General features: G+C 40.5%; 1 protein-coding gene across 1 annotated transcript in view; it reads left to right on the forward strand.

Moving 5' to 3' along the window:
• LOC131993006 (LIM homeobox transcription factor 1-beta-like) overlaps window positions 1-24,124 on the forward strand; it is a 58,871-nt gene that overhangs the window by 11,617 nt on the left and 23,130 nt on the right. Inside the window, exons 3-5 of the mRNA XM_059358733.1 lie at window positions 19,839-20,071; window positions 20,328-20,503; window positions 23,535-23,612. Of these exons, the coding sequence (XP_059214716.1) occupies window positions 19,839-20,071; window positions 20,328-20,503; window positions 23,535-23,612 (487 nt within the window). The remainder of the gene's footprint in view (window positions 1-19,838; window positions 20,072-20,327; window positions 20,504-23,534; window positions 23,613-24,124) is intronic.

Genomic DNA, 24,124 nt, shown 5'->3' on the forward strand with positions numbered 1-24,124 from the left:
AAGGAGCAGTTAGTGCAAATAGCTGATCATTATGAAATTAGGGTTGCAGACAGAAAACGTAAAGATGAGATTAAAAGTGTTGTGTTGTCCGCGTTGTTTGAGAGAGGTGTCTTGGGAAAGGGAGAATGTTTTTCGGAAAGAGCTGCGGTGGGAGCTGGTGCGCTGGGCTCCGTGCCGGAGCAGCAAATGTGGAGAATGCGCCTGCGTCGTCAGCAATGTTATCTAGACAGACAATGCTCCGCTGTTGTTTCGGCCGCCATTACAAGCATTTTTTTCGAGCTGAGCGACTCTGCCTGGCTCCGCCTCTTCCGCTACGTAGACAAGATGGCGGCTGTTGAGTGCGTATAGTGTACATCATTCCACACTCAGCGTTTTGACCATTATGAGGGCAACATCCGGACCCTTTAGGTACACTTCTTTTCGCCGCAATCAGAATCGGAACACCCTGTGTACGGGAAGTATGGGTATTGGAACACAGCATAAGTCTGTATGCCTGTAGTGGGGATCAGTGTGTGGCAGAGAAAGGTTTTTGGTGCGTGTACAACATTTTGTTGCCGAACCACATTCAAACAACAGAAATAGCCTCCCAAGCTTACCCATACATTAGGCTCCTTCTTCCTTGTTTGGATAAACTTTCCCTGAGTGCACACAAACTAAGGTATCCAAAAAATGGGCAAAAAGGAAGAATCCAAAAGACAGGGTTTCAAAACAGCAAGACTATGACTGTGAGGAATGCTGTGAGGAATGCTGGCCACAAGACAAGACACAAAGGGGGTTATATACAGGACTAATGGGGAGTGATGGGAAACAGGTGTGGGAGACACAATCAGGGCTCAGGTGCACACAGACGGGGAAGGGGGAGGGGCAGACAGGAACCTGAAACAGTAGCTGTATCCCAATGTCAAGGAAGGATCCTCAAACGACTGGATTTGAAGGACACTACGTCATCGACATCCGCCGAAGGACTGTCCCAAAGTCGAGGATGCCCCGGAGGACAGAGTCCTTCTTCTGCCCAAATTCCAAGGATGCATGTGTATCCTCCGTGCCCTCCGACTACCCATAAAGCATTGCAAACAGATTTAAAAATGGCGAGCGTAGAAACAGCGACGCCGGCGGCGCAATATGTATTTAAATATGTATATATTATATAAAGTGTTTTCAGTTTACACCGAATGTTATCACATAACTTACAAAACGTGTGATCAAAGTCAAGCAAAAACATAAAGTAAAATAAATGCCAGAATATTTAGCTAAAGATAATAAACGTCATCTTGATACATTGCCGGTTAAGTTAATTAATGCCGTCTCAGTCGCTAAAGTTATTGTTAATTGATTTATATGCATCAGATGATGATGTACTATGTGCAAAGTATATGTAGCTATGCCATTCAGAAAGTTATACATTTCTTTATTGTGTTTACAGGGACCAAGAGTCCGCTATTATCCGTTATTGTGCTTTTATGAAACTAAGTAGCATCCAAATTCAGCCAGGATCAGTGAAATATTCAGGATTAATCCACTTTGTGGCTTTTACTTGCTAAATCGTGGAGATTCAACCTTCAAACCAAAGCATCTTCTTCCATTTTCACAAATATGTGTCAGAGTGCTGATGCCAAAGACACATCCATATTGTGAACTGATTTTCAAACTGTCTCTCTGCTCTTTCAGTTCTACTCCACATCTCATGTCCAGCCACTACACACAACAAACTGGCTGTCCATGGTCCTGAAGCAACAGCTTAGCTCAGGGATTCCCAAAGTGTGGTGCATGCGTTACACCAGTGATAGGAAGGACTCTTGCCTAGTGTGCAGCTGATTAACTTTTTAGATATAACATATAGAAACAGCTGATGGCCACAACTCTCTCTCTCTCTCTGTCTCTGTCTCTCTCTCTCTCTCATTCACTTCTGCATTTTTCTACTTTCTAGGGATTGGTGTACTGGGGGGAATTAAAATATACCAAAGGATTTTGATTTCTAAATGGTAAACAGTGAAAAGGGCATTGTTTCCCCATTGTGGTTTTCTCATTTCAAAAGAAATGACACAGACCAAAATTCCATTGTAGTCTGCTTTGCATTGGCACATCTGCAGCCACACCACACGGTCCAGCAACGTCATGCTTGAAATCACCGGGTACCACTGCTGGCTTGTGGTACAAATGCTGTATTGCTTCTGGGGCACAGTGTTAGCAGAGCTGTAGAGAAAAAAACTCCTGTAGGGATTTTAGGATGCCAAATTACAAAGAAATGATACCTTGCATACAAAATATAAAAACTGAAAGAAGACAACAACATTGTACTTACTGCACTCTGTTTCTGCATTACTGTTAGAACCCTTTGCAGAGCTGTAAAAAGTTTTAATAGTCATGTAAATACAGTGCAATAACTACATTTTTGGGGTCAATTTTTAGCATAAAAATGACATCATCAATACAAGTAGAAATAGGTGTCACATCACTTACCTACCTATAATCCATTTGGCTGGCCCAGTAAAAATGTGTAAAAAACTTTAAAGCAGTTTTCCTCAGTTTTACCTTTTGCGTAGTTACTACAGTTAGACTTTGTAGGGCAGTGTAGTTGTCTTGAAGCTTTTCATTAGCAAGTAGCCAACACAATGCAATGCAGGAATAAGGCCTAGGTGAAGTTGAAAATAATTTCTGTCCTGTATAAATGGAATGAGCTGGTGCCCTGAGCCGCTGGATTCATTTCAGAACTGGAAAGAGGCCAAAGTGTGTGCAAGACACTTTTCCCCTAATTTCTTCCCTGATTGATTGCCAACAGCTTTCTGCACTATGGTCTGTCTCTCTCTCTCTCTCTCTCTCTCTCTCTCTCTCTCTCTCTCTCTCTCTCGCATGGGGGCACTAGTAATGTAGGGATTTTATGTCTTACAGTTATAGGATGCCTCAAACAACAGGGCGTCGAAAATGTAAAAAGCAACACTTATCTGGGTCTCACTGTTCAAAAGTGTGGTTTGATGGCTATCAGAATTATTAATAATTATTCTAATAAATGATATGACTTGATTAACTCTAAATCACCTCGAGCTGGGGCACCAGTTTGTAGAACAGAGAAAACTAGAACATTTCCTCTGGGGAAATTCTGAAAGGGCCACGGGGGCTAATGCCGGTGTGTGTACACTATGATGTGATTCAGAGATTTCAAACAATTAATACTAGTAATGTTATGATGCTATATTATATACAAGGAGCACACCTACAGCAAGCATTCCTTTTCAAGTATTTAGTTAATCAGAAACCTATGCCCTTTCAACCTCAAAATGTGTGTGTGTGTGTGTGTGTGTGTGTGTGTGTGTGAAACATGTGTATCTGGAGGAGTGTGTGCACTTATGCACGCATTTGTGTGTGTGTGTGTGTAACTGTAATCACATCAAAGGATCAAAGGCAGAGCAATCAACAGAATTAACTGCATCTGTTGAATGTTCCGGAACAATGACAGCAGTCAGAGGATGACAGACTTGAATTTCTGGCCTTGAACAGAAAGCATTTTTGGCAAAACCATAATACCTATCATTGATCAGACTTCACTTTGAGCGTCCTCAGTTCTTCCTGAACAGCTACATATGTTTTTTGTGAAGAAAAATGAAGAAATAGCTTTGTAAGAACGATCTCAAAAACTGTTAAAGATGCTTTTCTACAGAAATCTTCCTGCGATTTTAATATGGGAGTCAATGGGGCTGTTGGTGCGTGTTGGTGGCGCATCTGTGCGTCCTACACCCAAACTATAACTCTGACAGCTTTACCAGAGGATTGTGAGTGAGAAGACTAATTTTCCTACGTTTCTATGTATAAATTATTTCTGTAGAGTGGACTTTGCTGCCTGGAGCACAGTTTTCAAATTTATTTTTTGACATTTTTTTCTCTCCCTCTACACTCTGAGCGATGACATCACACACTCTGACATGAACATTCCATGCAACCCAAGACTTGTGTCTACTGTTTAAACTTTAAATGGAGTCTCTAGGTGAAATTATGCCAGAGAAGTAGACGTTTGAATATCTCTAATTATTGTTCTTTTTCGCTCATTTTTTTTGGCCGTCCCATTCACTTCAATGCAAAATTTTGGGCAGTTTTTCGTGACTTACGTCGCAAAAAAATCGTATTCCATAGGGAAAAGTAATAGCACACTAATCCCAATCAAACCGCACGTTTTGATATATAATTTGTAGCGGGACGAAATTGTGTCCGGAAGAGGAAGAAGAAAAAATCCACAGTAAAACAATAGTGCTCGGTGCGATTGCCCTGTGGCCCTAAATATAGCCAATTCACCTAAATTAGTCTCATAAAGTTACTATACTATCAATTTGGAACCCTTATTGATAATGAACTCAATAATTATAATCAAATTACCATATTTATATTTAGTAGTGGTTGAAGCAATTTGGAATTCTTTTCAAAGGAGAGGTTGGCATATTCGTAGTGTTCGTAGTGTACCACATTAAATGGACAGCATGTAAATTCCAAAAAGGTATTTATTCTAAATAAACAAAGTAAAGCAAACAAACACATAATCTATGTAGTATAGAGATCTACACGTTCCAATCTAAGATGATATACAGAGTAGAGGTGCAAAAGAGAAAAAGCATGCGTGTGTGTGTGTGAAGCTGCAAGTCTGCAAAGAGTCGTAAATACCTCAAGATAGTTTCATGGGGGAAAAATTACCTTCCTGTTGAAAACATAAAGCCATGTGCCAGTGCAAGCTTCTACAAACTGTGTGTTTGTAAAAGCCAATTTAAAGTATATTCTATGTGAATCAGTGTGTGAGCAAATCAAGTAAGTTAGTAAAGTTAGTTTATATGTACGACTTAATGTCTGTCTAAAGCAAGATTAACCTACAACTTCAAATGATGTAGCAACACGAATATCACTACAATATTACTTTAAAACACACCAAAATCAATAAACCAAATCATTGATTACATGTCAATGCTTTATCCTTGTTGATTTTCTTATCTAAGCCCAGTACATACCAGTTCATAAATGTGAAGGATTATGACGAAAGGTGTTGTGAGGAGGTTTGGTTTCAGGCTGGAATCAAGCAGTTCTTTGCTGACTTGGTCAGAGGCTGGGTTTCAATAATTTGCCATCTTTCAAATTAAGTTTCACTCGCTCCTGTTTCGCTGAGGAAGTCTTTCTAGCAGTTGCAATGAAAAAAATGTAGAAGTTTCACAAGCTTGGATGTTTAATAGCTGCACAGGTGTTTATAATACTGCAAGACTTAACTCTGGAACGTTATCAATGTGTGAATCACTTTATCCTCCATTGCCATAATCTCCAGGGGACAGTAGAGATACAGTGTTCCGTTTTCAGTTGAATTTTCAGAGTAGTCTTGCACATATTTAACCGGCCAATGCTTTGCCAAATGATGCCACATTGCATTGCAGCAGACCTTGCCATGTTCACTTCTTCACTGCTGGCTAACCCTGTGTTTTTTGTCAACTTTCTGTGTTGGCACCCATGCTGAGCCAAGTCAGTGATCCAATTCAAATAAATGAGGGTGCTGCATTGTTTCAGGCTGTGCTGCTGTGAGAATGAATCGTGTCCATTTGTGTTTGGCCTATGTGGTTTTTGTGTGATGAAGAACTCATTTTCTGCTGTCCCTTGTTAGGTATTTCAATCTGCACTGTAGATCGCTCTCGGATGATTGTCCAAAAAGTTCCCAACTCATTTTCCATTTGCCACCATTTTTTGCACTAGAAGGATGAAACTTGGCATGGAGCTCATGTGTTGTGTGTGTGAATGCATGAACATGTGATACGTGTGCGTTTGTGGTTTGAACTATTTCAAATTCATCCTTTACAGATAGATAAAATTGGTTTTAGACTCTGCAAAGTAGTAGTTATCTAAACCACTTTCTTTCAGGGTCAAACTGAAACTTTTCCTTTCTCCCTTTTAAAATCTATATCCGCATCAACTCAGAGGACAGCAGCTCTCTGCTCTGTCTACAAAGTCTGTAGTTGGCTCTGTCTCTCTCCCCCCTCCCTCTGCTTTCCCCCTTTCTCCTGTTTAATCAATATACGAGTGCTGCGAGCCTCTCCTGGGTATCTGGCTGGCATTTGGCAGGCTGAGGCCACTCAAAACCCCAGGGCTCATCCAAAACCTGTCAGCTCCAAGCTGTCCACATCATTAGCTTCCTGCTCTAAAAGGAGACCCCAGCCATTCACACACCAATACAATGACAATCTGTTTTTATGATTATCTGTTGTTTCCTTACTTGTTCTATCTTTCCTTTTTATGTTTCCTCTGTGTTCTGCTGTCCTTTCACAGAAAGGAAGACATGTCTGTTGCCAGAGTGCCTCTCCACCACTATTGTAACTGTAATTAATTAATTAATATTGCCTCCCTAATGACACTGCTGCGGATCAAGTCTTTTCCCTTCATTTAATAATGAGGACAAACAGATCTTTGTAATCGTGTTGGTCTTGTTCCCTTGTAGCATAAATTATGTCTGTGTCTGACTTGAGATAGAGGGCATAGAGCTGGAGTATTTATATGTTAACAGCTATTGGGGGTTGAGCCTATGGCACTTACACATTGTGTAAATTAGCCCAGTGGGCGGACAGTGCTCAGAAAATGTGAGGTGGAAAACATTATGAAGAATATCTAGCATTTTTTTCCCTCCTGTTTTGAGGCAAACCAAAAATAAATAAATAAATAAATCCACTGCAAAAAAGGGGTGTCTAAAAACAAGTTAAAAAAAACACTAAATCTGAGGGAAATGATCTTGCTGCATGGACAGATAATTTCACTTGACAAGATTTATTGAATTAGGATTGTTAAATCTAGAAATAAGCATGTTGAACACTTAGATTTAGAAGTGTAATTTAAGAGGTAACTTCTTATTTTATTTTATTTTATTTTTTTCTTGGTAAGAACAAAATAATTTGCAGTCTATGTGCATCTGACAAGCGAATAATGAAGTTGTCTGAAGCTTTTCATTAGCAAGTAGCCGACACAATGCAATGCAGGAATCAGGCCTAGGTGAAGTTGCAATTAATTCCTGTTCTGTATAAATGGAATGAGCTGGTGCCCTGAGCCGCTGGATTCATTACAGAACAGGAAAGGGGCCAAAGTGTGTGCAAGACACCTTCCCCTAATTTATCTCTGTCTCTCTCGTGTAAAACACACATAGCTGTAAATTAATATTTGTTTTTATCTTGTTTTTTTTAATTTTTATATTCATGCACTATAACAATCACTAGAAGTCAAAAAGAGAATTGCTATAAATAAATATAATAGACAGCAACTAGGTACCAAAAAGTGTTTCTTTAAACATTTACACATTTTACATTAATTTTGGAAGAAAGTGAAAACATAAACAATAATAAGCTTATCAGGCCTTAATAAATAAAACATTTTTTAAATTTGAAAGTCTGTCCCCACAGTGTCTACTTTCTTGCTGTTGGAAAAAATGAACCCAGTCCTTCATAGTAACTACAAATTAAAGTTATTTTTTTCTCTCTCCTGCTCCCCAGACATAAAAAAGAATTAGGTGACTGCTCTGACATTTGCATTGATTCAATGTAGTTTAATTCATGCATTTATTAATGATCCTTAATCACTTATCATAACCCGGGTCACTGGGGGCTGGAGCCAATTCCAACTTTCCCAGTTTTCATAGGGCTGAAACACATAGAGACAGATAGCCATGTCCGACATGTCTTTGGAATGGGGAAGGAATCCAGAGAAAAATATTCACTTATAACAAATATTCATAGATTCATTACCACTATTCATAACTGTGGTGACACTGAATTTTCATCTTGCACTAGCATTGTACATCATATATTATTATAATACATTTAGTGCTATAGCACATGTTAGCTGCTAACATGCTTAACTGTAAATATATAGAAGGGTTGCCAACTTTGGGTACCTAGCTGGAGTGATATGGGGCATTGGGCTAAATCAATTATTCAGTCAGTCTTTCTTTGTATTGCTCTATTCATACAAATTAAATATTCCACAAAGTGCTTCACAAAAATAACACACACACACACACACACACACACACACACACACACACACACACACACACACAGGGAGTTATACCGGATTTAAATAAGATTTGGCAAAAGTGGTGACAAAATCAGAAGCGTGTGGCTACTTGCCTATCTCTGAGATGAAAAGGAAGACTTGTGATTGAAGTGTTGAATGAGTGTCAAAATTGTTAATGGAAATTGCAGACATGGTTGCATGTCAAGCCAAAGAATACCAGCAGGAACATGCATTCTAAAACTTTGTTATGAATGGAGATAGCCTATGAGGTAGTGATGGTAGTAGCAGTTCTTTTCAGTGTACTGAATGACAAGATCTCTTCATTAAGAAGATGAGTACAAAAGATTAATTCACCAAATCGTTCAGTGCTTACCCGGACCAATGACTGCGTATCAGTACTCACTGAGCTGAAACACTGCCAAGCGGTCAGTTCTGCTCACTAAGCTAATGAGCTGGGAATTTAGTTGGATAAAGCTAGAGTTTGCAAACTGCTATAACAATCATATTTTTAGTTGGTGGTACTTCCTACTTCGAGACATAAGAGAGGGAGAGAGGGGGTGAGCTTGAATGACAGGGCTCCCGTTCTCTGTACTAGTACTTTCAGTGCGGTAATGCACCTAAGCTGGTTGCGTAAGTCGAAGTGAGGGGCGAATTTGAGCAACTCTGTGCTCACGCTACTTGGTTGTTAAAGTCTAGAGAGAGAGAGAGACACTAGATGGGAAGGGAGTTAATCTGAAGTTGAGAAAAGAACATTCACCTGAGTGTCTCATTCTTTGAACAAGGATGCAGTGGGCAAGGAAGTATGAAGTACCTGACCAATGGTGGCCATCAGTGGAGGTGACGCAGCAGTGATGGGAAGAGCCAAGACTCAAGTGACGATTTGCCAAACCAGTGCTGACCACAGGTGGGGAAGATGCAGTGGTGGCTGGAGTAGCCATTCAAGCTGGATGTGGGCCTCATCCATCAAGAAATTCAAGTGGTTAGAGAGAGTAATGGGAAGCTGTAATGAAACTCCCCCTCCAACTGGATACCACCTCTGTCCAGGAAAGCTTTGAATTGGAACTATGAGCCAGGGCTATGAGTCTGGCAGCATTGGTTTTCCAACATCCTGCTCCAGTGTAGCACCGATTTTGTTATTGTTAGGTGCTCCTGCAAGGCCACACATAACGGACCTCCAGTCTCCAGCAGCTGAGAAAGAACGTCATAAAGACATAGCCTAAAACTAGAAAAATAATGTTATAAAAATGTAGTACAGGACGATGACCAAGATGACAGACTCGAACTTCAGTTCCTCTCCCTCCAAATTGTTTGAAGCAAACCTGCTCACTGACAGGTTTTTGGAACCTTCTTAACTTTCATCAGTTGGAAGCTTAAAACCTGTGCTTTCCACTACGTCGAGACAAGGTCGGAACAATAGTAGATCTTAAGACGCTTTTAAAAAACCGGTGTGTGAGGATGAAGAGGAGGAATCTGAGAGCCTCCTCACAATGGCCTCTCTTGAAGCGGTTCTTCTGAAACACTTCAACAAAGCTGAGAAGAATGCCAACGAAAGATTTGACCGCATAGAGAAGCAGCTTCATAACATGCAAGCGACTATGAACAAACACAGAGATTGACAAACAATGTATCATCTCCGCCAAACTTCAGGAGCGCTTAAAGAAAGCGGAGACTACAGCTTCAATACACGGCGACTCTCTGGACCAGATTCAGTCGAAACGGGCAGATTTGGAGGACCGAAGCAAAAGGGACAACCTACGGCTGATGTTCTTAAAAGAAGGAGCTGAAAAGGGCAATGCGTTAGCCTACCTGAGTGCTAACATCACAAAATGGTTCCAGAGTCTCGCTTCTAATCCTCCGGAGATAATGCGGGCTCACCGCGTTGGTCCCCGCCCCAATCTCCTTCGGCTCCTAGAGTTTTGATCATGAAATGTCTCCGGTATACAGACAGAGACCGCATCCTCAAAGAAGCCAGGGGAAATCCAATTGAAGTCGACAGGCACACTATCCGATTCACGGACTACAGCCACCACACATCGAAGCTGTTTCCCTGTCATGCCCTGACAGCTGGGATACCAGGCTTTTTTGCTCTAACCGGCGGTCATCAAACTCATCCATGGATCAGAACAGCATCTATTCCGTGATCCATCTGAGGTGGAGAAGTTTCTTTGTCTAGAGGAGGACATTCCCTTAGCTTGGGTATACCCATACTGCCTTGCACGCTCAAATTTAATTTCGAACCTCCAGGCAGTCTGGCAACCAGAGAGGTTTCTTAGCCCTGTTTTAGGGATCCAATCACAGAATGGGGAGGGACGGCAAGATGATGACGCGTACTACTCGGCACTTGGAAGCTTGTAGTTTTCTTACGGATCCAACATGGCTGCTGCAGACGCGAAACTCTCTTTAGCTGTAGATGGTGTTCTAAATAGTTTAGAGCGAGATCACCGGCGTTACGGTAGCGGGATCACCGGCGTTACGGTAGCGGGGCTATTCGCCGCTAGCGGCGCTAATCACCGGCGTTAGCCCCGCGACCGTAACGCCGGTGATCTCGCTACGAGCCGGGGGACAACGCAGCTGCCGAGAGACCCGCAGCACCTTGTTTATTGCCCATAAAATCAGTGGATGTGTGTGGCTGAATGACATGAGGGGGAATAAAGCGTGAAAATAAAGAATCTTGCAGAAAGCGAGAACTGGAGAAGCAAAGCAGCAAGCAACACTCTCTCACAGACACACACACAACAAACATCCATTTCTGTTGCTCTACTACGTCATCTGGTATAACTGATACGATTGGCTAAGAGCTACCTAAAGACGCTTTTGATAGACATTCTTAGCGCCCAATAAACGGCTCCGGAGGATCGTAAACCACGCCTCTTCTACGGAGATTCTACTTATATACTTTTTTGTGCTGACATTAACATTAATCCACTTAGTTAAGCAGCAATCTATATTTGGCAGGATACTATTATTCTCATTGTTCACTTACAGTACTGATGGTTTTCTAATGAATAGCAGCCTTTTGCTACGTCTTTCTTTTTTAGCTATGTTTGCTTGATTTTGGTATAACTCTATTTGAGTCTTATTAACAATTGGGGCTTGTAGACTAATAGTTTTCTTTTGCATCCATTTTCAGTTTTTTTTAATATGATGAGCTAATCTTTCTTTTTTTCTCTTTTTATTATGCAATGTATACTCAAATAAAGGTTATCTTTTTTATGGAGAGGAAGGGGTTATCTGACTATCTCTCACTGTCATTTCAATTTTGGGGGGTGGGCTCAGGATGGACTTTTTTCCCATCTGTTTCCTTTTTTTGAGGGTGGGCTGTGGGAGCTTGTTTGGATTGGGACTTGTTACTTTGGGTTTTAGAAGGAAAAGAAGGCAGGCTGGGTGGGTGGGTAAGGGTGTCTCAGGATTGTGGGATAATGGCTGGGTGGGACAGGACCCAAGGGATAGAACTTTACACTTATTATTTTTGCTTTTGTGGAGACTGTTTTTGGTTCATTTTTCTGATATTATTTTTCTGCTCAGACAACCATGACTAGTGTCTCTCTCTTGTCTCCTCATAAACGTGCAAGCACTCTGGACTTTTTGTGGAGAACGAAAATAGATGTGGCTCTTTTTCAGGAAACTCATATTGGAAAGGGATGTCTCCAGACTTCATGATAAATTTTTAACATTTTATTGCTTCCTCCTCAAAAAAAAAAAAAAAACCAACAAAAAACCAAAGGAGTAGCGATTATTGTTAAACGTAGCTTTCACTTTACAATGTTAGGCTCTGGGAAGGATTCTGAGGGTAGAGTAGTCTTTATTAAAACTCTAGTAAATTATAAAAAAGTAGCTTTTGTTTCTGTTCATGCCCCTAACTCCTTTGATAGTAGCTTTTATGATTATCTGACTAAACTTATGCTGGATTTATCTGATTTTGATCTAATAATAGGAGGTGCCTTTAATGCGGTTTGGATACACTCATTAGATCGAACTGGTGTAGCTGAGAGGGCAAACCAGTGTCTTGCTTCCTTTGCATTAAGGAAATGGGCTTCAGGCTGTGCCGTAGTAGATGCCTGGCGGACAGCTAATCCCTCTCTAAGGGAGTTCTCTTGTTTCTCATCACGTCCGAGAACTTTTTCCCGTATATATTACATTTTCATTTCAAAGCATTTATTTGAAAAAGCCTCTGATTTTGCTCTTCTTCCTATGTCTCTTTCTGACCATAGGGCTGTATTTGGCAAATTGGCAATCCCTTCGGGCCCCAAACGAGCGGCCCGTTGGCGGTTTAATTCTACTCTATTGCAGAATGGATCTTTCCTAAGGGAAATGAAAGAACAACTGGACCAATTTTTAGTGATAAATAGGCCCTCTGTTGATGATCCTAGGGTACTCTGGTCAGCTGTTAAATAGTTCATAAGGGACAAAACAATTGGATTTGCCTCTTATCGAAACAAAACAAGATGGCAGCATATTGTAGATTTAGAAAATAGAATTGCAACTTTAGAAAGTTCTTTGTCTCTGAATGCTCTTACCTCTTACCTTATTCTCAAGCAAGACCTGTTAATTAAAGACCTTGATCAACTACTCAGGAACAAATCTGATTTTCTCATTCATAGGACTAGGCAACTTGATTACTTGTACAGTGCCCAACCAAGTCATCTATTGGCTTTGAAACTCAAAACCAACGAACACTAGAGTTGGCGAACATATCGTCTGGCCCCAAATTGGTCTTCTTTTACAGGAGATGATTCATTCTACAATTAATTATGCTTATTTCCTTAAGAATTCTAATATTGCTATTATCTCTTTACTTTTAAAAAAGGGTAAGGATCCTTCTGAGTGCTCGAGTTACCGTCCTATTTCAATTTCAAATGCTGATACTAAGTTACTCGCTAAAGTCTTAGCTTCCAGATTGTAACCGCATTTGTCTACTCTAATTCATGCGGATCAGACTGGCTTTATTAAGAAGCACCTTGCCTCAGATAATGTCCGTCGCCTTCTCCACATCATAGAAGCTTCCAACACTGAAGATTCTTCAAATGCTGTTTTGTTGCGTGATGCAGAGAAGGCATTTGATCACCTTGAGTGGCATTTTCGGTGGCAGGTTCTGCATCATATGGGCTTTGGACATAACTTTTTTATCTATGATTCAAATCTTATATAACGACCCAACTGCAATGGTGTTGACAGGGGCAATTTTCCCATATTCCCATAGAGGATCTCGACAGGGTTGTCCCCTCTCGCCTTTGTTATTTGTCTTATCCCTTGAGCTTCTTGCCCAGACTTTGTTTGCCGATGACATCCTTCTTTTCCTCCACAATGTTTCTCATAGTCTTCCTCACATTTTAAACATCTTCAAGGACTTTGGCCAGGTTTGAAGTTACAAAATCAATTGGGAAAAATCTGCATTATTACCCCTGAACTCTTCCACTGAACAGGTTCCTACCACCGCAGCCACACTAAACATACCAGTTGTCCAGACGTTTAAATATCTAGGAGTCTCAATTTTTCCTACAGTTACAGCCACAGTGATTAACAATTATAAGAAAGTACTTGCTGAGGTGGAAAATAGTCTTCAAAAGTGGAGCTCCTCATCTTTGTCTTTTCATTCCCGCATTTCAGTGATTAAAATGAATACTCTCTCCCGAATAAATTTTGTTAGTTCTATGCTTCCTCTGGCACCTCCTGAAGGTTATTGGAAGAAAATTCACTCACTACTCTCTAAATTTTTTGGGTTTTGAGAGCAGTATTGGTTGAGGCTTGTTTAAAAGCAATGAACTGCTATGTGTATGTGTGTTCACATGCGTGTTTGTATGTTCATCAGTGTACTTCATGGAAACAATGCCTGTGGACCCCTTGAAATGTGGGGGGCGATAGGAGGGTTGTCTACCTATTTTTCATTATTATTATTATTATTATTATTTTAATTTTATTATTATTATTATTATCATTATTATTAATATTCCTTTTTCTTATTTTTCAACACTCAATATTGTTGATATGTTTGGTTGGCAGCATTGCCATTGTTATTTATTTATTTTTTGTTTGTTATGCTACACTAGCATTTTATCTTCTTTGTTGCTGTTGCTATTATTGCCCAATTGATGCTTGCCACACCTGCTTGTTTGTTTGTTTTAAACTAAATGGAAAAACCAATAAAAAATTGATCACAAAAAAGTAGTACAGTACAACAGAAACTTCAACTAATGAAAAATACTCAATAATGAAAATATATAAGTATAATTTAATCATAACATTTCCAACAATGTCACCAAAAAGTTGATGTTATGGCACCCTCAGTCCTGAAATTGCATGTGGCCTCTGCCACATTGCTTAAATCATCTAAATATTGAGCAAAGCTTTCTGTACTCCAACACAACAAACTTTTCCCAACACTCCTCTCTCTTTAACTCTCTCACTCACCTCACAGTTGTCTTCTGGAAACAAGTAATCTCACAAGATTTCAGAAAAAGCATTCTTCTTAAGCAAGAATAACAACAAAAACAAGCAAGATGTACATAGCTCAGTTGCCATAAAGGATTAAATTGCCAACCATTTTGTGGGATCACCATCAGTCAATAGGATCAAGGTTTAAAAGATGGTTTATCATTAAAAAGAACAGTCAAAATTTCTGAGAAACATTTTTATCTGCTGGTATACCCTGATTTGAATAGAACTGGAATATGTATGCCTGAGATAAGGACATATAAAGACTGAAAGCAGGATGACCAATTGAAAGCTATAAATGACCTGCATTCTTGGGATTTACAACTGTATGTCAGCATCATCCAATTTGCACTTTTACATGCACTGTCACCAAATGGACCTGAGGCCCTTTTGGCTGTTGACTCACCCTCCTTCACTTTCTTAGACTCTCTTTGTGTGGTCCTTGGCATCAGATTTTGTTCTGCTTTGTTCCCAAGAGAAGGCAATTCCAACTTAAGCTCCATTGCTGTTTTCTTTACAACAATATCCAGCTCAGCTGCAATGGTGGAACAGACCGTCACCACCACTTGCTATTTAAACATGGAGCATGTAGCTGATTGATACAACATTAAAGCAGAACTATGCAGTATTTTCAACTTAGTAAAACAGTTCAATGATTGTGATGGTAATATGACCTGTGTGCGTGCAAATTTCGGGGCCCTTCTTTCTCCGAGCAGAAAATTAGCCTTGCAAGATCTGTACTTGCGTCCCAACACTGGAGGATTGGAGAGTCTCATGACAAGCAAGAATGAGTGAGAAAACAAAACATATTATTCTATACAAACACACCCCTCAAGCACATGTTTACCACGGGAAAGGAATAAGGTCCATAAAAGATCTCTATGTTCATAAACATCTATGTTCATTTGAATTATTACAAAAATGACCTGCCAAAATCAAACTTCTTTAGGTATTTACAGTTACATCATTACATAAGACAAAATATTTCATCATCTGTCTCTTTGCCAGAAGAAAGTACTATTTTTAAGCTCTTTCTTGGCCCGCCAAAAGCAAAAGGTATGATTTCAAAATTGGTTTGTACTTTCTCTCACAATCTTGCACAACCTGCTGTTAAATTTAAACAAATGTGGGAGGCTGATCTTAACATTACGATTCAAAATGAAATAAGGAAACAAACTTTAAATGACATTCACCATTGCTCAGTTAATGCTAGGTTACAGTTGATTCAATTCAAGATCATACACAGGTTACACTATTCAAAGGTTACTGGGGATTCCACCGGGTGCGGAATGGCTGCGCCGCGGTTTTGCTCCATCCTCTGCCCGGCGTCAATTCCAGCAACAACAGCGGTGTAGCACACGAGATCACGCGATAATCTTGAACGTACGGGAGACCGCAAGATCCCGTGATAAACTGTTTTTTATAAAGGAAACAACAACAACAAACAGCTTACTTTGCTTCTCCGATGTGGAAGATCTGTTGATCTGACCATCTATCCTTATAAAAACAATGTGTTATCTCATAAATGATTGTATGCTGTTCCACGTCAACAATCATAATCTCGTCGTCCATGTCTCCGACACTCTGAGACCCTTTGATTGATTGATTGCTGATCTGGTGCCCCGGTCATAACATAATGTTGATGCGAAGTAGTTTTAGGCTGCATGAACTGCCTATTGTGTTTTATTTTGAAAGGGGGCGGAAGTGTATTACGTTGATTCTGAGTCGGACTTCCTGTCTGGTGCAATCTGCTCTGTTGAGCCTGACGCGGTTTAGCAACGGCTTGCTGAAAAAATAGAAATGCTACGGATTGATAGCGCTACAGATCGGAGAGCCGCGGCTAGGACGCTGCTGAGACGTTACGTGGCGCGCCCAGTGGAAATTGTTTCATTGATTAGAGTGGCAGCGATCGGCAGCGATCAGCAACGCTGACCGCGGCACGGCCGTTCCATGACCGTTTCGCGCCCAGTGGAAATCAGGCTTTAAGCTGCATAAAATCTTACCGCAAACTTCTCCCCTGTGTGAAAGTTTCAAGAAATCCGATGACACTCTTGCACACCAGTTTATTGCTATGCCCTGAGATTCAGAATTTCTGGAGTTCGGTTTTCAGATAGTACTCCCATGCACTTAAAGTAAACCTTGACCCTGATCCTGAAACCGCTTTCCTTGGCTTCTCTAACACAACATTGGTCGAAATGTTACTACAGCATAGCAAAGAGATGCATTTTGAAGGGGTGGAAATCTGACTCACCACCTAAGTTCAAAACCTGGCTGAGAGAGCTAGGAATCCTCATTGAAAAACTGAGATACAAGATATCTGGCAACTTCTAAATTCTACGGTGTATGGAGACCTATACTGGATTACCTGAAACTGTAGTTAACTCCCCTAAAGAGTATCTATCCAAACATATTTGATGCATTCAAGTGGTCGTTCAACTCTGACATTTTATTAAGCCTCTTTGTGTGTACTTTGTTTTGGCATATTATGGTTTGTGTCAAGTTTCTATTTCTTTTTATCATCTTTATTATGATTATTATTATTATTATTATTATTATTATTATTATTATTATTATTATTATATATATGTGTGTGTATGTATATTGTTTGTTACTTTGAAAATCGACAAAAAAAATATTTGGGAAAAAAAAACCCTAACAAGATACTACTACTAATACGTGTGTCTTCCTTCTTTTTCCAACATCACCACCTCTGATAAGACTCCCTAGGATTAAAGTGAACCTCCAGAAGGGGAATTAATGGGTGCATCTGACTGAGATCATTTCACTGCTAACCAACATGTTGAAGTAAGTCCCCTTAGAATCCTGAGGCCTTACTTGGACTTCTTGAGCTTTGACTAAGCAAACAACACTCTGAATCCTGCTTTTATTTCCCCCTGCCTCCTTTACAATGATCTTTTGATTATGACGGCTAATTAAAACTCCAACAAGCTGCCACCTGAAGCCGTCACCCAGCATCCTCCTTTCAGTCATGCAGCTCCCTGAGCGGGGAAAACAAACAAGAAAACAGTGAAGGAACACACACTCTGTTTTTACTGCTTCATCCTTTCTCCACTCCTCTTATCCTCTTTAATCCTGCATTTCTTCATGCTTGAGTACTGCCACTGGAATAGTGTAAAAACATAGGGCACAGGGCCAGGGGGTCAAGGAGACCCTTCCAAAGAGGTGGCCCCTAGCAGTGGAGGTCCAGGTCCTCACTGAAATTAACTGAAGACTTTTGAATCCTCTGTTGGACATTCATTCAACATTCACTCACATTGAAAGTTGCAGCAAACAAGAGTTTTTGTGGTGTCCCCAACTAAGAATTTACATAGTCAAATCCGATTGGTCAAGTCTTCCCCGTAGCCGACAAATCATCAAAACAATTGTTAACTTAGATAAAAACATTTTTTAGCTTCACAAGTTAAATGGTGTGGTTTCCGTGAGCACTTAAAACAATGCACAATAGACTTTATTTGCCATTTCCCACGTGGAGTGTGTGCCTCTGGAAATAAAAGAATCCAATTTTTTAACTTCTTGTGTCTACTATGCTGTGCTAATGAACACAAACTAAACATGGACAACACAATGTCAAATTCATATAAATTATCTTTGTCATACAAGGCACACTACCTGTTGCCAGTGACACAACAGCAATGCTTTTCAATCACAACTTAAAATTATCACAATAAAGGACTGTTAACCAAAGTCAGAATGTCAGTGGTTCGATCCCTGACTTTATAAGTCTACATGTCAAAGTATCCTTGTGCAAGATACTGAACTCTAAATTGCATCTGATGCTGTGTCATTGGATAATGAATGGCTATTTACTGATGATGGCAAGTGGTACCTTGTAGGGTAGCCTAGACCACCAGTGTATGAATGTGTGTGGGAAAGGGATGAATGATCATCTGTAGTGTCAAAGCACTTTGATTGGTTGTTATGCCTAGAAAAGTGTAATACAAGTGCAGCCCATTTACCCTCAAGTTCTTAAGGCTTTTCTAGCTCAGTATTGAGAGTATAAAGCATGTAATTTCTTTTTGCAGGGAGGCTAGAACTATAAGTCAATATTGACAACCATGAGAAACGGGGAAGTTGTAAATTAAAGTAATTAACACACAGTGATCAGACACAAAATTAAATTGTTGTGAAAACAGAGCAAAACAGTCAGATACTGTCATGCAAATTAACATTATCACCCCTCATGGATATGCTGTCTCGTTACGTCTCTCAGAACGGGATTTATCACCATGCTGTAAAATACTTAATGCTTAAAAATATTAAGAATCTAATATTAATTTCCATAGTTATTCCTTCCAGAAGGTCAATAGTTAGTATGAATCTTGCTTTACAGCTGTAGCTCCAGATGTCCCGCAATGAAAAAAGACTGGGTCTATCTATCTATCTATCTATCTATCTATCTATCTATCTATCTATCTATCTATCTATCTATCTATCTATCTATCTATCTATCGCTACAATATAAATATACATTTCTGTTATGATCTAGACTTTAAGCCTCAGTTTACTTGTGTTCTCTAGTGTTTTTTCTTCCCTCAACTCCTCACTGCTCACACACCTGCCTGTCATCTGCTCATCTTCTGCAGAGTTTGCAGAGCGGGTTTGTGCGTTTGGGTCCTTTTTGTAAGAGTAAAGAAAATGCTATTTTGAACTTTTTTTTTAATTTTTTAAAAGTGACTCAAGTATATTTAAGGTAACGCTTTATATTAAGGTCCTTGTAATAACAATTAATTAGTATTAATTAATTAATAAGGCCCTTGTAAGTCCTTACAAGATGCTTATTAACATTATTGTGTGTTTATAAGCTTATATAAGTGTTAATAATGGCATTACAAACACCCATGACCCACCCATTATGTCTTTACCATGCCTTTATTAATCTTATTTTGTTTGCTTATTGATATTAAAATATACTTTATTGCTCATCTATTATAAGTTAACTATAAGTTAACTATGCTTTTTGCAGCTACCGGATCTAAAGCGAGAACAATGCCTTATTACTTGTTAATTAATGGTTATTAAGGACCTTGTTATAAAGCGTTACCTTTGCATTTTATTGAGGTATAATTTGAGCCCAGGGCCCGGTGTATAGTTCTACAAGACACTTTAGACAGTTAATAACTATAGCTACACAAATAAACACTGCAACAATTAAAATATGTTCTAGTAGAACCACAAAATACAGTTTGAATCAGAAAATGACCATAAAATGTCTTTAATAAGATGGTTAAAAAAATACCCCCAAAAGCTTAACTCTATGTAAATGGTGTTTTTTTGTAACAGACAAAGTGCAGAGGGAAATGATATTTCATAGATATGGTTCCTGAACACTTTTACCCTATACACTCAGTGTTAACACTCTTGTGTGTCCCTAGGTTGTTTGCCACCAAATGCAGCCGCTGTCTAGCAAAGATAGCACCCAAAGAGTTTGTAATGCAAGCTCAGGATAATATTTACCATCTCAGCTGCTTCTGCTGCTGTGTCTGTGAGCGCCAGCTGTGCAAAGGAGATGAGTTTGTTCTGAAAGAAGGTCAACTGCTTTGCAAGAGTGACTATGAGAGGGAGAGGGACCTGCTCAGCACAGTCAGTCCAGACAACTCAGACTCAGGTAACACTGGGGATTTCTATTGTAGGGTGTTACAAACCCAGTTAATTATAGATTTTCTAGTCAATATATTACAAAACACATTATATTACGAAAAGTAGTAATCAAAGATTGGGTCTCATTTGCATTTTTACAGTTGATTTTAACCTTGCCATGCAGAAATGAAAAAACATAACATGCAGTTAAAGAAAACTGCAGTTAAGTTAAATCTGAATAAATAAAATTAAATATTTGTGTGTTTATTTATGTCTGATGACAGATAAGAGTGAGGAAGAGGATTTAAATGTGAAGTCAGAGGTGTGCCATGCAGCAGGGAAAGGCAGCAATACCAGCAAAGACCCTCACCGACTGAAACGGCCACGCACCATCCTCACCACCCAGCAGAGGAGAGTCTTCAAGGCATCCTTTGAGGTGTCCTCCAAACCCTGCAGAAAGGTAAACAGAGAAGACTGAGTATAGTGAGACATTTAATTGGAAAACTTGCGACTTGCAACAGGGGAGGGGAGTGACTGGGGTTACAAAGCTGCGAAGGCATGGGATGGGGCTAGTAGGGGGGGGGGGGGGGGGGGGGGGGGGTGATGATTGCATATCTGTATGTCTGTGTGTATGTATGTATGTAGAAGTTCATGTGTGTAGAGGCCTGGGGCCTCATGTATCAAAGAGTGCGTAGCTTTCATACTGAAAGATGGCGTACTCCCAAAACTAGGAAAGTACGTACGCAAACTCACCTCCACATGTATCAAACTGTTCTTACGCCAAGTTCAGCGCACCTTTCCTTGATACATCCCAACCTGCGTGGAACTCAGCGCACATGCACGAGCCACCAGCCACGCCCCGGCTCCTCCCGAAAATGAATACGCAAATGACATGCAAATGACTATAAATCGCCGGCATGCCCGCTGATTATCGACAAAACAACGGCAAATCAACTTACTGACACTGCGCGCGAGGTGGACGTGGTGATCTCCGGGGTGGAGGCAGGAAAAATTAGCTTTTTAGTGCCTCAGGTGTGGGATCAGCAACGCAGCCGGATCAGAGACCTGCATCATGGCAGAAGGGTCCCTCCACACACGCTCCTTCTAAACGCCACCGTTATTGATTTATCTCCATGTTAAACCAAAGGGGAAACGGTCGGCGATCGGGACTTTGACACAGTAATTAAGGCAGGTTATCTGTGAAAACTGTGTGCGCTCCATAATCAGAATCACAAGTACTTTATTGGAAATTCGGTATATATAAAATAGTGGAAATAGCAGAATATATAGAATTAAGAAAATATACAATCTTAACATCAAAACATATAGACTTCAACATACTATCATTGCACAAGTCAGCAGCAGTACACAGGTGAAGTCTAAAATATGAAAATAGATGAAAGAAAATCCTCTATCCCCTCATATTTAGAACGAGTTATTGATGGTGGAAAACGGCATTTTCCTTCCATTTTTGGAGAGATATGAACCATAAAAATAATGCCAGTTGTGTGTAGTTTGAGTTAAGACATGAAACACGTTTTAAATATAGCATAAAAGACAGTAGTTTCTGCCAAACAAAAGTTTGCGGTGCCACCGCACATTCTCACGGCAGCTCGACAGGTTGCGGAGCGGTCCGCACATTCTCGCGGCAAGTTCACTTTTCATACATGTGGCGTGTGCGGAAAAAACAGCGTACGCAAAGTTTTTGTGCGGACGCAGCATTGATACATGAGGCCCCTGGTGAGTCGCCTCACCTGGCATCCCAATTAGTCAGTGCCTCAGTTCTCAGGAATGTCATAGCAACAACGCAGCAAGTTGCCATGAAGACAACCTTGGTCAGGTTCCAGACAGAGTCAACAATTAGCAGGTGTCTGTGGTAAGAGGGGGAGGGGGTGCAAGAGCGTCTCGTTGCAGTGTTCTTCCAGGGAAGTTGTTGATTCCAGCAACAGCTTTGAGGCCAGAGCTGGTTGAGGGGGCTGAAAGCAGATAAGATTGGGATTTTTGGGCAGAGGGCGAGTGGCTGTATTCAATTTACACGACTACTCTCCTTGCCCATTCTGGTCTCCGAATCGATCCATTTACCTTTGCAAAGCTGTCAGCTTCTCCATGATGTTATCCATACTGCGTTTTATAGTCACAGTCTGAGTGCTGACAGCTCTGCCCACCGCTTCAATCAAGTTGGGCAGCCTTATGGGGCTTTGGACAGCTGTCACCATTTTCTGTATTCCTCGATAAACCAGGGCAATGCTTAATCCAGTCGGCAAAAGACCTGTAATCATGGTTCCGAATAGGTAGATGTCTTCAGGACAGGTGGGCTCCTCCGAGCCCAAGAAGTTGGTGTCAATTGAGCTGAGAGACCAGTTGATCAAATCCATGATTTAAGAAAAATGTGACCGCCTTCGTTGGGAGCCAGAAAAGTGATTGCTGGTGAATAGGGACTGGCAGGCTGGGCACCGTTTCTTTATGTGGGCCACCCCTGCTGAAGTGACACAAATTCTAAAATCTAAAGTCCACCCCCTTGTCCTCCCCCTGATCGAAGAAACAGGTGAGGAAGCTGTGTGTGTGGAGCGATATTGAATCCTGTATCCTCGTAAATTAAAAGGGTAATATAAATAAACTAAATGTTTATCCACACGCTAATTTGCTTACTAGCCAACTGTTATCCTATCAGCAAAGTAGTCAGCCAGTGGTGGGGAATGAGTTTGTGGGACTCTGCAGTGTGCTGCACTTGTCTGGTTTGAGAAATAAACAGTTGCAGATTCATCACCACAGCAGTGAATGCTGTATCAACTCTCTTGTATAACTGGACAAAATGATAGACACAAACCAGCCAACTTACGTCATTTCATCGTTCCTAGTGGCAGTGCAGAAAAAGGGCCTTAAAGGTATGTCATTCTTGGGGGAGCTGTGGTGAACCATTTCTGACACAAGATACATTTATTTTAAATAGGTATAAGAGTATAGAGAAGATCACTGCAATTTAGAGTATACTGTTTTTTTTCACAAAGACATTCATGTAGATTAACAGACATCAAGATATAATCACTCAACTTAGACTGAGTACAGCTGATACTTGCTCAATTCATGTCGTATTTAATTGTCCTTTTTTAGGATATATGATATAGGATATTTTAATAATTAAATGAAACCCTGTCTGACAATACGATTAAGATGAATTACTTATTATTAATTACTTTATTATTATTAATCCCACAATGGGGAAATTCAATGCAAGGAGCAGTGGGCAGCACTTTACTGCGCCCGGGGAGCTGTGAAGGGGGGTTAGGTGCCTTGATCGAGGGTACTTCAGTCCTTGACCTGTCAGTACCGGGATTGGAACCAGTGACTCTCCAGTTACAAGAGTTACAAGTCCGATTCCTAACCTCTAGGCCACGGACTGCCCACATTTGAGAATTATACACAACACTACCATACAAGTGATGTTTGTGTATAACAATGGCTGATGATTGTTACTGTGTTGTGACTTGCAGGTGAGAGAGACCCTGGCTGCAGAGACAGGACTCAGTGTACGTGTGGTCCAGGTCTGGTTCCAGAACCAGAGAGCAAAGGTTAGTAGTCCACCAAAATTAAGCTGTCAACATGCACGTTGTATACACAATGCAGGAGATACTCACTGGTCCGGTATGTCGTGGTGCAGCCATGTCTCCATAAAGCACATGATACTGCACTCCTGGTACTCTGTCTGACTCCTGGCTAGCTGCTCCACCGTCTTGTTCGTGAAAGACACCATGTTGCCCATGATAAGGGGTGACAGGGCTTATCTCTCCATAAGCCTCTCCTGTCTCGACCCAGCCTTCTTCCCATGTCTTTTTGCTCCTCCTCTGCATCGTCTGAGTTTTTCTCAAGATTTCTGCTGTGAAATCAGCTGATTTGATCTTCGTTGATCAGCTGATTGTTGGAGTAAGCTTGTCTGTCTGAAAGTTGGAGTGAAATTTCCACAATGAAAATAATTAGAAAAAGTCTCTCCAACATTTTTAGAGGGTTAGAAAACTATAAAAAGAAAAGACTACAGAAAAAAGCTCAAAAGTTAGAAAATATAGTAAACGGGCAAGAGTAACCA

This window comes from Centropristis striata, chromosome 19 (assembly GCF_030273125.1).
Source record: "Centropristis striata isolate RG_2023a ecotype Rhode Island chromosome 19, C.striata_1.0, whole genome shotgun sequence".
NCBI classification, from domain to species: Eukaryota; Metazoa; Chordata; class Actinopteri; order Perciformes; family Serranidae; genus Centropristis; species Centropristis striata.